The sequence below is a fragment of the Erpetoichthys calabaricus genome, chromosome 4, assembly GCF_900747795.2.
Source record: "Erpetoichthys calabaricus chromosome 4, fErpCal1.3, whole genome shotgun sequence".
In the NCBI taxonomy this organism is placed as follows: Eukaryota; Metazoa; Chordata; class Cladistia; order Polypteriformes; family Polypteridae; genus Erpetoichthys; species Erpetoichthys calabaricus.
In genome coordinates, this window is record NC_041397.2 from 258,162,304 (window position 1) to 258,176,609 (window position 14,306).

General features: G+C 38.7%; 1 protein-coding gene across 3 annotated transcripts in view; it reads right to left on the reverse strand.

The window, feature by feature from the left end:
* Window positions 1–14,306, reverse strand: part of LOC114650806 (beta-galactoside alpha-2,6-sialyltransferase 2-like) — a 170,683-nt gene that overhangs the window by 52,679 nt on the left and 103,698 nt on the right. For all 3 annotated transcript variants that reach the window (XM_028800684.2, XM_028800683.2, XM_051926796.1), the window contains 2 exons: window positions 9,341–9,405; window positions 4,283–5,256 (listed from right to left, as the gene is read on the reverse strand). In XM_028800684.2, coding sequence (XP_028656517.1) covers window positions 4,283–5,201 — 919 coding nt within the window. In that variant the 5' untranslated portion in view covers window positions 5,202–5,256; window positions 9,341–9,405. The remainder of the gene's footprint in view (window positions 1–4,282; window positions 5,257–9,340; window positions 9,406–14,306) is intronic.

Genomic DNA, 14,306 nt, shown 5'->3' on the forward strand with positions numbered 1-14,306 from the left:
TATGGTCATTTTAGGGTGGCAACCAGGCGGGGTTCAGGTTAAAGGTGCACTCATGTATGCACATTTATAAGATGTTTGTAATTTATAAAGGGTAAACTGCATAAAAATGCATTGATTTTTTTTGGGCATACGCATTTTCCAGTTTCTTGGCATATGCCTAATATGATGCTTGATTCCACACGAAGTTTTAAAAATGAGACCCCTGGTGACAGGCTGAGCAACCATGTCAGCAAAGCATTTCTTGATTCTTGATTCCGTGTGTTACAGCCTTTATAATTAAAGTCATTGCGATGTACAGTATGTGCACAAAACCAACATAGACAATAAAAGAATACTGAATAAACACTTGTAAATAGCAACAGCCTACAGGGTGGTATGATGAGGGAGAAAGTAGCCTTGTTAATTCAATGTACACTGTTATATTTAACCTGTTAATATGTGATGTGTGATATAAATGGCTAGTTGGGTCAAAAACAAGGATCCAGAACCTTTATAAAGTGTGGCTGTGCTCTATCAGCCCTGCGAACAGTGGTGCATTATTAACCAAAAAAGCTGGTTTATCTAGTGGCACGGTATTCCAATTAATAACCTTTATTTAATAAGGCCCCTTTGTATATTGTCTTCTCAGGAGATCATAGCTGGGGGGCTGTCAAAAAACAGGGCTTGTTAAAGTCCAATGCGGAACTCCTTGGGTGATTTTGGGCTATACAAAAAATAAATTGCTGTTGCTGCTGTCTAACAGATGCTATCTCAAGGCACTTTACATGTTCAGATATACTGCAAGATTGCATACACGAGCAAAGGCAGGTGAAGAGTTTTCTTGCTTGGACTCGCACACTCAGTTGGAAGTGGGAGTTGAACCTTGGGATTTAGAGTTCATCTCCTTAATCATTTTGCCACACTACCTGAAACAAGCAGTCATTTAATTTCCTTGCATATTGTCTCCACCAGTCAGAAGTAAAAATAACTTTTGATCTCTCTATTCTTAGCTAATGACAATAGCAATGTTTGTAGAGTTCTCCCTTTTGAACTGCATTCTTGTTTGGTAAATAATGCCTTATTCTATTGCTCCTCACAATGAAAAAGCATTAGGGTAAGCACCAGGTGTTAAATGCTGTTTTATATTTTGGTTACAATAAAATCCACCTGGAACACTTGGATTCTGTCACATATTGGGGTGGAAAATGTATTTACTTCTTCAATACTGAATCCTAGAACCAAGCATTTGTAAAAAAAAAAAAATGCTACTAATCTTACTTATACACAAATTCTTCTTGTTACAGTATATCACAGAGTATAAAAAAATCTTAAATACACAGAAATGTAAGAATTGATAGAATTCAGTATTATGCATGTACACAATATGCCCAGTACTTTCCAATGCACAGTAATGGATAAAACTGGTTCAGAAAATGGAGGGACAAATACTGTCTCAAATGAAGGATAAACAGTGATCACCAAGAAGCCACTCTGAAGAATGAACCAACAGAGGTGAAAGATCAAGAGAACAGATTTACCACATTGGTTTGCTAGACTCTCTGTAACTATACACATTATATTTTTCTGAAGACACCCATGACAGAATTTTACTTAAAACTGGGTAGGAACAATTAGACAACTCACCGAGTGTCCCACTTCAAAACGAATCCAAGGCTTCATGAACTCAAAGTAAGGGCAGTAATTTTGAACTGCAAAGGTCAGAGGTGCTCTGAAAAGCAAGCTTCTGTTTACAGCAAGCCGTGTACAGTCGAAAAGACTCCTAAAAAACCCTATTAGATATGTAAATATGTGTCGTGTGTGCAAAGAGCACATTGCACATTTTAAAAATGAATATACTGTAACTTGTTTTAAAAACAAACATAACCAGATGCAAGGGAACACCCTTTCTGTAGCATCAGATTATACAGTGGTATTTGAAGACAAATATTAAGCGTGAATAATGTGATGCAGCAGATGCTTTGTGTACTCTCTGTTGTGCAGCGTTACCATGATAGTGTAGTAGTCGATGTATGCTTGAAAGAATTGGCAGCTATATGCATGAAAATATAAACTGTCACACCCCGTCAAAAGGACTGCTGTTAAGAGAGCTGATAACGATGAGCCATAGGAGATGTAGATTTCAGTGCTCAAAACACCTGAATCAACATATCTGCCTAGTGAAAACATTAACGCACAGAAAAGGCAGCACAGCACCCACCTTCTGACTTCACATCTAAACAAATAACTAAAGAAATTTAAAATTACCGTCTAATTGGAAATGCAAACATGGCATGACGAAACAGCTGCTGCATTTTAACACATTGTTTATCCATAGACCACAATACTTATCTGTCTATATATGTTGTTCTTACATAATGATGCAATAGATGACAGAAAGATATTATAGCAAACTGAGGTACCTCTCAAACATGTGGAGTCCAGTAGCTGTGGTGGTGGTCTGTTTCCACTATTGCAGCACTCATTACAACTTACAACTATTAAACTTCAGTTACTTTGTGCTACTGAGATCCTGAATGGGTAACAGCAATTTTAGCTTTTCACTTTCAGTCAGCGTCAACTCTTTTGTTCAGTATCGTTTGCTCTCTCCTTAAATTCGCAGGGGTGGTTTAAAACACAAAGACTGGAGAAAATGGGGGTGAGTGTTTTAGGAACAAGCTCTGTGAGTGTAGTCTTTGCAGTGCAGGATTTTGCCGCTATTCACTACACACACTTTAACGGGTCATCCCCAGACGTGTATTCTCATTTTGAGAATTACTTCAGGCCCGGAGAGATTACCACATTGCGGACTTGTGATTTTTTGACATTGAAGCAAACACTCAAATGAAGCATCAAAGTACTTACTAAATCTCTCATACTGTTTGTGGTGCTTACACGGCCTGTGAAAACTGTGCATTTATCTATTATACATATCTACATATTATATATATATATATATATATATATATATATATATAGACACATACACAAACTTACTTCTGCATCTACTTAAATATAGCGTAAATACATCTTCCAATAATCCAAACATATTACTGATATAAGTGTGTGTGTATATGCCAAGATACACTATATTTAACTGGTGTCCTATCCAAGGTTAGTATGCATCTGAGACAAGTTTTACACATTTTAACTTGTTAGTGCAAAAACAGAAAATGAGAACCTCAATTATTTGACATAATGGAAGTAACTGTGTATGTTCCCATACTGGGAAGCCAGACAGTGTACCTACAACTGTATTCAGGCATTTGTAGTTCACTCTCTATCTTCTAAACTGACATTTAATTTATGGACTATATCAGAGAAACAAATAATATATAAATATATGCTGTGGCCTTTACATGTTACACTATTCCCATAATTTATTCTCTCATTTTCAAGAAATATTCTCACCTGACAGATGAGATAAAATGCTGTGGCCATGAAACAATGCCATAAGTCAAGGAAAGGAAATAATATACTGTGATAAAATGCCAATTATATGTCTTTTTACAGGCCACATAATAATTTTATGCGTATGACTGATTATCTTGTTCCCATCACTTATTATCTCCCACACAAATGACATGTATCTTATGGCCAAGATGCAATAAACTGTAGGATTTGGTAAACGCTAAGAATAAAATGATGGAAATGAAAGTATTTATGTACCTTGACGTTTGTTTCCATAAAGCCTAGTCACTTTTTTCATTATTAGCTTTTTATCATTTTAATATAATACAGACTAAGGATATGCCATTGTCACTTCACAGCAGTTTAGGCTCCAGTTCAGCAGTGGGCTGGGGTTTCTTAATTAACTAAGGAGATTAGCATTCACCTATTGTTCATGTTTCTGCTACGGAAACCACTTTGTTTCCACATTTTGAACAGATGCTTTTAGGCTGATTAGAATCATTACACTGTCCATTACTCATGTCTGTGTGCCCTGTGACAGGCTGGCAGCCTGGGTGGAGCGGCCTTTGGCTTTATGTCTGGTGCTGAGTTCAAGACTTACTCAGCTTTCTACAGATTTGAACTGACTGAACAGGTCAGAAAAAAGCTAGGATACTAAAACTGACGCAGATCACCATAACGTTTCCTTGACTTTGCCTCTTTTTCAAACAACAATTATTTGGCTGTTACGAATGAAATGAATCTCAAGATAGTTTTAGGCTTCTTACTTCTATTTATCTAAATTACATTCTTGTCACAAGGCCAATTTCCTAGCTGTAGAAAAGAAAAATAATATTTTGCAGTTGTAGCTTTTGATTTGCTTGATCAACACATGTTAAATTGTGTTCATACTCACCAATCTCTTTCCCCAAAGAGGAATTGAGAATTGCACCAGCTGATGTAACTACGGCACAGGTTTTAAAGCCATGTGGATACAGGTCGTGAATCACAGTTCTGGGAACTATTGTTTCCCAGCCCATATTTGAAAATGGTGACTCCTTTCCATCCAAAGTTCTTATCTTTACTTGGTTCTTGAGGTCACACAAAAGTTCTTTAGATGTAAGCTTCTTTGCCTCTTTAGGGATCCTAAAGTTGACCTGGTGTTTGTTGGCATTTAAATAATCTTTCTTTGCCTTCTGTAATCGCGGATTCAGCATTTTGGAAGAGGCATTTCCATTCCACAGTTTAAATATGACAGATTTTGTCTTTGAGAAGTAGTATTTCTCCAAGTCATCATCAATATTAAAATTAGGCCACTTATATCTGCTTCCAGCACGATAAGCCCGTCTAAGCCTCTGTGGATTTCTCTTGATATTATTTACTCGTCTGATTGCTTTATCTACATGTTTCAAAGTTTCAGGCTCAAAACGTTGCTGACCGGCAGCTAACTTAGTGTCATCATTCTGTGAAACATTTTTTAAATTGCTAGTTTTAGGAGGCGGCCATTCCTGTGAATTAAATATATGTTTCTTCTTAATACTGTATGAAGATTGACTTGTGGAAACTTTTTTGTGTCCATTTAACACATGATTGTTAAACAGATCATTGGTGTTGCCATCTGGGAGCAATGGATCTTGTTCAGCTCCCATGATAAACCGGTGGTTGCCCTGAAGTGGAGTCTGCCTTCTATTCTCTGAAAAAACAACAGAACTTGAGAGAGACTGTCCCTTCACAGGGATGTCCACAAAATAAGAAAAAATGGCCAAAAAGAACAGAGTCCAAGCAAATATTAAAATAAGCACCAACTTCTTCCATTGTTTAATAATGGATTTCATGGTACAATCTTGTCCTTGTTTCTTCTGGCCTCAAAGCAGCAAGTTCAAGAAGAATCTACAGTATATGGGAGAAGAAATGGAACATTATACATGATCAAAAGCAACAGTTTTGTTTTTAACATATATGAGATTTTGTCAACCAAAAAAATGCATTTAATTGATTTTACAAGTAATCTGTACTGTAGAAACTGCCATAAAAGCAGGGGTTTATCCTCAAGTACATAATCACCTCGAAGTAACTAATACATTAATTATATAATTAGTACCACATTTTTTCAGCACATCAGGCTTTTTAAAGAGGCATATGACAGTTAAACCTGAAACAAACTTTTAAATGCTAGGAATATCAAGTCACTGTTAACAGATTGGGCTAGGAGACTGTGACATTCTTCAATGAAGTATATACTCCTAATGTAAGTGTCATGAAAAGTTCCGCATTAAAAAAGAAAATAGCACTCTAAGAGAGTATTGCCCTCTGTAAGTAAGTCATAAGTCAGTGATTTAATGAAAACTCAAGACCGCAAATTCCAATCCATTCATTCATCCATCTATCCATCCATGTATTTCTATCCATCTATCCATCAATGTATTTCTAAATCAGTTTTTTAGCTTTTTGTTTATAGTAGCGCAAAAATGAACCAGACCCTAATTTCAACAGCATTTCATAGAAAGCATGTACCAAATCATTATGAGATTCTAGTCAACTGTAGAACACTCAACCGTACTGAGCCAGCTCAGCACCACAAAGTCATCAGCAAACTGACTTTAGGAAGAAGCATCCAACATCACTGCAGTTTAGATATGTCACCTCAGTTTATTGACCACAGTTTATTGATAGTAGTCACTGAACATAATGAGCAGCAGTTTCACGGTGGAAGTGACATTACCTCATGTCTATACTACACACTAACACAAACCCTTAACCTTACCAACACTAACTCCTTACCTTAAATTAGCCTTATCTCACTTCCACCAAGAAACTGCGGTAAAAAACTTATCCAAGTTGTGGTTACGTATGGTTCTGTGGCTCTGCAGATAGATTTATTGACTTTAGGAGGAAACCAGAATAACTCCCACCAACATACTAAAACATGTACAGTATACCATTTCCAAACATACCCTGGGGTCTTGTGAGAAAGCAATGCTATCATGTCAACCAGCTTCAAAACAAGAGAAATACAGAGCGTTCTCATGTGAAAGTTGTGTATGCACATTTCAGTTCTTCAGTAGCAGCATTGGCCCTCTTAGGCCGGGTTTATACTTCACGCGACGCGACGCATGCTGCAGCGGACACTCCTGCTATGCAAGTGTTGTAGTGTTTATACTTGCGCGCGTACTTTGCGTACATCTGGAGGAATCCACCAGGTGGCAGTGCGAGATATTATCACGTAGAGAACATGTTCGGCTTCGCTGTGTTGTGAATTGCCTGGAACACCCATTAAATTCCGATGACACCTTACCGCAATATCTCTGAAAAGGATGTTTATTGATTAAATCCAGGGATGTGCCCATTCCAGCAAGCATTGGGCACGAGTGAGAAACAATCTCTGGACAAGGCCTCGGCTCATCACAAGGTGAATACAAGCACACACATACACTAGCGTCATTTTTGCGGCACCAAATCCCCAAATTTGTATATCTTTGGAAGGAAACTGGAGCACACTGAAGAAACCCAGCAGGAAAATATGTAAACTCCAGGCAGGGAATATCAGCAACGTGACTCCCTTCAAGACAGCAGCGCTAATGCTCCGCCACTGTGTCACCCCCATGTGTGTAATTATTAACAGTATTCATTATTTAAACGAAATTACCAATTTATCTGTAAAATGTAATATACACACTTTAATACTTTTCATCATGAAAGTGATATCAAGTACAGTATAAATCTAAGGATTCTAAATGTGCAGAGAGTTAGAATATCATACATTTAATGTGCTCAGTGTGGCGATCTATTGCTAGTGATCCGCTGCTGTCAGGAGCAGAGAAAGCCCTAGAAAAAAAGACGGCATAGAAGACGGTATGTGAGACTTTTAAAATGTATCGTGTCCTTCAGGAATATGCGACGCTTGAATATAAAAGCACCACGAATACATCTGTATGTCAGCATTTTGCTTCACCACATCGAACCATTTATCAAATATCGAAGCACGCACACCGATCTCGTAGGAGACTCTGACGTCACATTCCAACTTTTAGCACACTGCGCCCCCCAACTTTTTGCTGGTACTGCAAATGAAGTGTTGCGTTCATTTCTGAGGACCTCCTCAGAGGACGCATCAAATGAACGCTCAGAACGTGTGGCAGCCATGATGCGGGCGCATACGCGTTCTAAGCATGAAAGATAAACGAGCCCTTAAAAGGGAACTAAAATAGAGTCTATACATTATATTCATCACTTTTTAGGTTTAATATGTTTGTCACTTCAATGCACATTAAAATAACAGCTTGATGATATGAATTAATATATGCGTGACTCGTCATTTAGCTCAGTTGTATCTCAACTTTTATAATGTTGCAACCCAATTTCTCCTCTAAGTTTATTTGCACCACACAAGAAGGTTGATCACTAAAGTCAGAGTGCTGGCTTTGTGAAGACAGCACACATTTAAAAGGGGGTGGTATAATTCTTATTTGTGAGACGATCATAGATAAATATGAGCATAAATATTATGTGGCGCAGTTAATCGCTAAGACGACCCACTGTGACCCATTTACACACCCAACGACAGCAACATGCAACCCAGCTGGCTCAGCCGTACTTCCTGTAGAAGAAGAATGTTCTCCTCAGCACCATGTATTTTGTGTGTTTAGTAAATTAGAATCTTTATAATAACTATTTTGTAACTTGCCAGTGAGAGACGCTTTGGCTTATGAACTAACAAAAATATGTTATTCCAGGGTTCAGGAGAAATAGTGTCCAGATGAATAAAATGTAAGCTGTTTCTTGTTTTTCCCTTTCTCAGAGTGAATGTTTCAGGGACAAGGTCACAAGGCTGCAGAACTGTACATGTAGTTTATGCAAAGGCGTCTCTCCTGTGCTTAGCTTCCAAAACACAGATAATGCTTAGCTCAACAGACATATTGTTTAACTTTACTGTTTTGATAAGGATGTTCTTTCTGTCTTATTAATCATGAGATGCTGAAGTATAAAAAACCCCTCCTGGCTTTTGATCAGGATTCAATTGAGCTTTGCGGCAATAAGTTATACTCTTTTGAATCTCTACTTACTGTGACTCCGAATGAATAAATAAAGTGAATTGAGAAAATATTATCTGCCTGCTTTTCAGTGTGCCTTTTTCGTCCACATTCCCTACTTAATAAAGGGTGTTTACAAGATATCTCATTACATATATACACAAATATTCCAAAATCTGAAAACATTCCAAATCCACAATACTTCTGGTTTCAAGCATTTTAGATTACGGATACTCAACCTGTACTTTGATAATTGTTAACACATTTTGTATTCTCCCTGTGACCCTGTGTTCGGATTCAGCGGTTTGGAAAATGGATGGATGGATTGATATTGTATTCTAGTGCTGCTGCCTCATTTTAATTGATTTGATTGTTTGCATACACATCACTATGAGGTGTTTAAAATCTTTTGTACTATATTTAGTTAGTCTGTAAAGCACAATGTAGCAGAGAGTATGTGATCCTTGAACAAATCACTTAACCTATATCCTAACTTAACACAAATGTAAATCAAAGTTGTGATGGACAAATGTGATAGGTAAATATAAAGGAGTTCAGTACCCACCTCTGACATGCCATGTGATACTGAGTCACTTAATGCCCCTGTTCTCCAATTGTACCATAGTTCTGTACTTTTAAAGTGCTATGTTCACTTTAAAAAGGCATGGCAAAAATATATGGAAATCTATTTGTCATGACCATGTTATCTTTTTATACAGATTTACATTCAGGACATAATCAAGGCTTAAGATATTTTACAAAACATTATCCCTAGCACAGAAGAAGAGTGACTCACCTAATGGCCTACTGTTTTTCTACTCTGAGATTAGTGTTAAAGCGGAGCTGATTCTGTACAGATCTTATACCACCTCCTGATAATCGAGGGGTGCACTGTCAGTAATGATTGTTTGCTTTCAATATTAAAAAAATGTTTGTATTCTTACCCAATAAGCTGCTGCCGAGGCTGGCTCAATTTCAAACTGCAACCACCATTTCGATGTTTGGCATGCTATATACAGAAAGGAGAGAAAAAAATATCACATATCAGACATATATACTGTTTTTCGTTGTTGCTTCTATCTGTGTAGGATAGGCTGAAAAAAGAAACAGTTTTGAAAAAAAATCTGCTACAGTTGTATAAAGAAACTTAGCATTGGGCAATCCTACAAAACACATCTGGTAGGTTTCTGATTCTATGTTAACCTAATTTTATTAGGTAGGTCTGGAGTGGTTTGGAGTATATCATAGCAATATCAGGTGCCGTCAGCATATAAGATGCCCTATACCTGCTAATTCAGGAATATAGTCAATAAGCTTGTTTAGTTTGCAGATGATACCATACTAGAGGGAATGGGAAAAAATGAATAATTACAGAGGGACTTGAACAGAATATAGCGTTGTGCAGATTTTTGGCAGATGAAATTTAATGAAAAGTTAATGTAAAGTGTTTAATATAGAAAGTAGAAATGTTAGCTTTCAAAACGCAATAGAACATCTGACGTGTTGAAGTATCCCTTATGAGAAAGATCTAGGACTCATACTGGACTCATTACTATCTACATCCCAACAGTATATAGAAGTGACAGAAGATAGCTCATAGGTTGTTAGGTTGTACATTACGATTTGGAGTACTTTGTGCAGTTTTGGTCCCAATATTGCAAACAAAAGAAGAGGAGCAAAAAGAGAAACTCAAGAGGAGAGCAGCTAGGATCATTTTGGGACTGAGAGGTATGAGCTATGAAGAAGGACTAAAGGAGTTCAACCATTGCAGTTTAAGCAAAAAAAAAAAAAAACAGATTAAAGGGTGACAATAAATGAAATGTTTAAATTTATAAAGGGAATTAGGAAAGTGGATCACAGAAGTACACAGGAACACAATTTGCTAAGGGTAGATTTCACACAAATAGTAGAAACTGTTTCTTTTGCAAGTGTCAAGTGTTTTTGAACCATAGACACATGGACTAAATTTCTAAGTAGAGTGGTAGATAGCAGGCAAATAGGGACACTCAAATCTCAACTTGATGTTATTTTAGACAATCTAGGTAAACAGGATGGAAGTGCTTGTTGGGCTGAAAAAGTCCTATTCTCCTCACAATTACTCAAATGTTCTAATCTTTGGATTGTGGGAGGAGGGTGCCACCCTACGTGAACTATGTAGGCATAAAACAAAACTCACAAACTGAATAATAAAACCTAGAGCAAATTCTTATGTACAGTCATTTGTTAGGTTACATTTTGCATAATATAATGTCATATGCCTGAATTTATGTAAAAAAATATTCTTTTTTTCTAAATCATTATTATTTTAATTCAAACATGAAACTAATACAGTGCATGCTTTTTTTGGTAACTTTTATCCATGGTAAGTGCAGGAAGTTCTACAATTCACAGTAATGCATAGTAGACTATGCTGAATCTCACAGTTTCCTTTATCCTAGCATTGCCTCGTAAACATACTTCAGTGAAACACTGAGATTGCCGCTATTGTTCCAAATGTCTTATACCACACCTGGGAATGAACCCATGGTCTTATACTCAAATCCACAACACATAACTATTCGTTTATATCACCTGAATTGTTTTTTTGCACATATGACAAAAAAAAAAAAAAAAAAATTGGCAGTAGTGCATTGAAGAAGCTGGATCAATTTATTAAAAGTGTGAAGTAAATATAGAAAAAAAGGTTCTTAAGCCACAAACCAAAATCCAAGTTTGGCACACTCTTGCATTAAGCAGAGTGCTTTAAAAAGAAGCAAAGAAATAAAGGTGGATTCTAAAATGAAAACATAAGTAAGAGGAAACTACCTTTCAGCACCTAAGCCTTCATTAGAGTATGCATAGTATACAGTATATACTGGAATTATTATTTTTTTAACTTAAAAAGCAAAAGACAATAACAAAACACAATATGAAAAAAAATGTTCTGACAGCAATCCATACAACAGATCACAGAACCCGGAGACTCAGAGAACAACAGTATGTGAGAAGAGAGCCCACCCAATCTAAAGTGTAATAATTCAACTTTAAGCAAGGAATGATTTTTATATTTTTCATCAGACAAGTATATGTTTTCTCATAAGAAATGATTCATTGAAGTGTGTGTTGTTCCACTATACTGTAAAGTATAACTTGATATATATCCTGAATCAGTACTGATAAACTGAAGTACCCACCAGATGCCCTCCCAAGTTGTGTCTAAATAAAAATTAATTATAAATTAATAGTGTTGTTAATTTTTCTGACTTACTCTTTGTTTATGTGTGTTTGGCCTGGCTACTTTGAACAGCTGTTTAAAGCTGATCTTCCGGCTAGGACATTTGTTTTTATCATATTTATTTATTGTTGGAGCTTCTGAAAAATTTTAATTCACCCTTGGGGACATGGTCATGGGTGACATCAATGCAACCACTGGCACTGACAGGGTTTGCTATAAGGATTGTGTTGGTCCCTGGGGCTCTGGCGACCGTGGTGAAAGTGGCTCTATGTTCCTTGACTTTGTAAAAGGTCAGGGGCTGCGGATCGCTGAATCCTGGTTCCAGCATCCTTAGCCCCATCGTTAGACTTGGTACTCCAAAAATAATGGTCCGGTGAAGGAGATCAATCATATCCTTGTAGGCAAACATTGACGGCTCTTACAAAACTGCAACATGTACAGAAGTGTCCAGTTTGTGAGTTGTGACCACAGACTTGTTGCTACTCTGAAGATCCAGCTTAGGTCCAGTAGGCTACCCCTACTAGGAAAATGAGGCTGGACCTGGCCAGATTCCAAGATCAGGCTGTTTCTAACAAGTCTGTGCACAGCTTGTGTGAGGAACTTACAGACATGGGTGTGACTGCTGGTCCTAATGTGATGTGGGAGACATTTCAAAACAAGACTCTGAAGGTTGCTGAGGGTTGTGTTGGTGTTACCAGTGTTCCCAGAAGGAGATATTTCATCTTGCAGGGCACCATGAATATCATCAAGAGGAGTCACAGGGCACGGCTTGATGGTAACTCCGGTCTGTACCAGGAAATGAGAAGGACAGCTACAAGAGCTCTATAGAGGTGTTTGTTACAGGAATCTGTGAGAAAGTAATACACCATCAATGGTCTAGTGACCTACATCCTGCTTACAGAGGAATCAAACCATTACACACATCTGAATCCGTTACTTGGAGAGTTGCAGTCAGGGCAGCTGATGGAATGTTCTTTACAGATGACACTGCAGTTGTGACCCACTGGCCTGGCTACTTTGAGCAGCTGTTTAAAGCTGATCCTCTGGATAGGACGTTGGACATCTCTGGGTCCACGGTTCTTGGGGCTGAACCTCCAATTATCTGTGAACCACCCAGTCTCACTGAGATTGCACAAGTGGTGAACCAGCTGAGGGTGGGAAGGCTGCAGGGATCTGTGGTATCCAGGGAGCAATCTTTGCTTCCATTTGGGAGAACAATCATCATCCCAACTGACTAGAAAATGGGACTTGATGTCCCTATCTGGAAAGGGAAGGGTGATCGCCTGGGGCCTCATGCATAACGTTGTGCGTAGAATTCGCACTATAGCATGACGTAAGCACAAAAGCTGAAATGTGCTTACGCACAGAAAAATCCAGATGCAGGAATCTGTGCGTTCGCTAACTTCCGCGTTCTTCCGCTACATAAATCCCGTTCAGCGTGGAAATAAACGCACGTACACGCGCTTGCTGTCCCGCCCCAACTCCTCCCAGAATTACGCCTCTTTGAATATGCAAATCAATATAAATAGCCCTTAAGCCCAGCGTTCTGTGAAAAGGCAATGGCAAAAGTACGAGGAAAAATAGAAGAAATTCAGTGAATACCAAATGGAGGCAAAGAAAAACGTACTATTTGTTGGTTTAAACAGTTATATAAGCAACAAAAGGAAGTTGATTGAGTGACATAGCGTGTCGGAGAAACTCGAAAGCTCAAGTTCACAGTGTCGCACAGTGCCTGAAGTAAAAAAGTTGTCAGATATCAAAGTCGCCGTGAAAAGGCGACTCGTAGCCCACCGTCTGAGTGTCATATAAAAGCTCATTAGGGTACAGTGAAAAAAAAGGCACACAGTGTGAAAAAAGCACGAAATGTCAACTTAAATCTCAAAATTTCCACTTTAATCACATACCGTATTTTTCGGACCATAAGACGCACTTTTTTCCCCCCAGAATTGGGGGGAAAAAGTCCCTGCGTCTTATGGTCCGAATATAGCCTAAACATGTGCTGTAAAAAAAAAATTTTCAACTTGCCCGGCTCTGTGCTCCATTCCCGCCGTGGCCGCCCGCCCCGCTCACTGGAGTCAGGCGCTGCTGCTGCCCTGTGGTAGTAGTAGTACCGTACCTGCTTCCATGATCATTCCTGCTGGCTGCAATGCTCCATTCCCGCCCCTACCCGCACCGCTCACTGGAGTCAGGGGACTGGACTCTAACTGGTACAGTGTAGTGTACGGTGACGGTCCCTTCCTTGATCCTGCAGTCTGCATGCATCATCATTCATCGATTCCCATCCGCCTCAGCTGGTGTCCGCCCGCTTCCGGGATCGGAACCAGCGTGAGGCGCACATGTGACCTCCCTCCTGTGAGAACACGTGTGCGCCTCACGCTGGTTCCAATCCCGGAAGTGGGGGAAACCAGCTGAGGCAGGACAGGAGTTGCGAGTCGAGCGCCACCACTGCACACACCAGTGAAATACGAATAGAGGTAAATGACAAGTGAAATGACTGAGTGAAGGTAAAAGCGCAAGAATATGCATACAAATAGAAACCCTAATACAGTGGAACCTCGAGATACGATCACCTCTGTATACGAGAAATTCAAAATACGAGGAAAGTATGAGCGAAAATTTCTGATCTAAATGCGAGCATTGGCTTGCGTAACGAGCCACGAGCCAGGCTGTGGGTATAGCTCTCAGCTTAGCGAGGG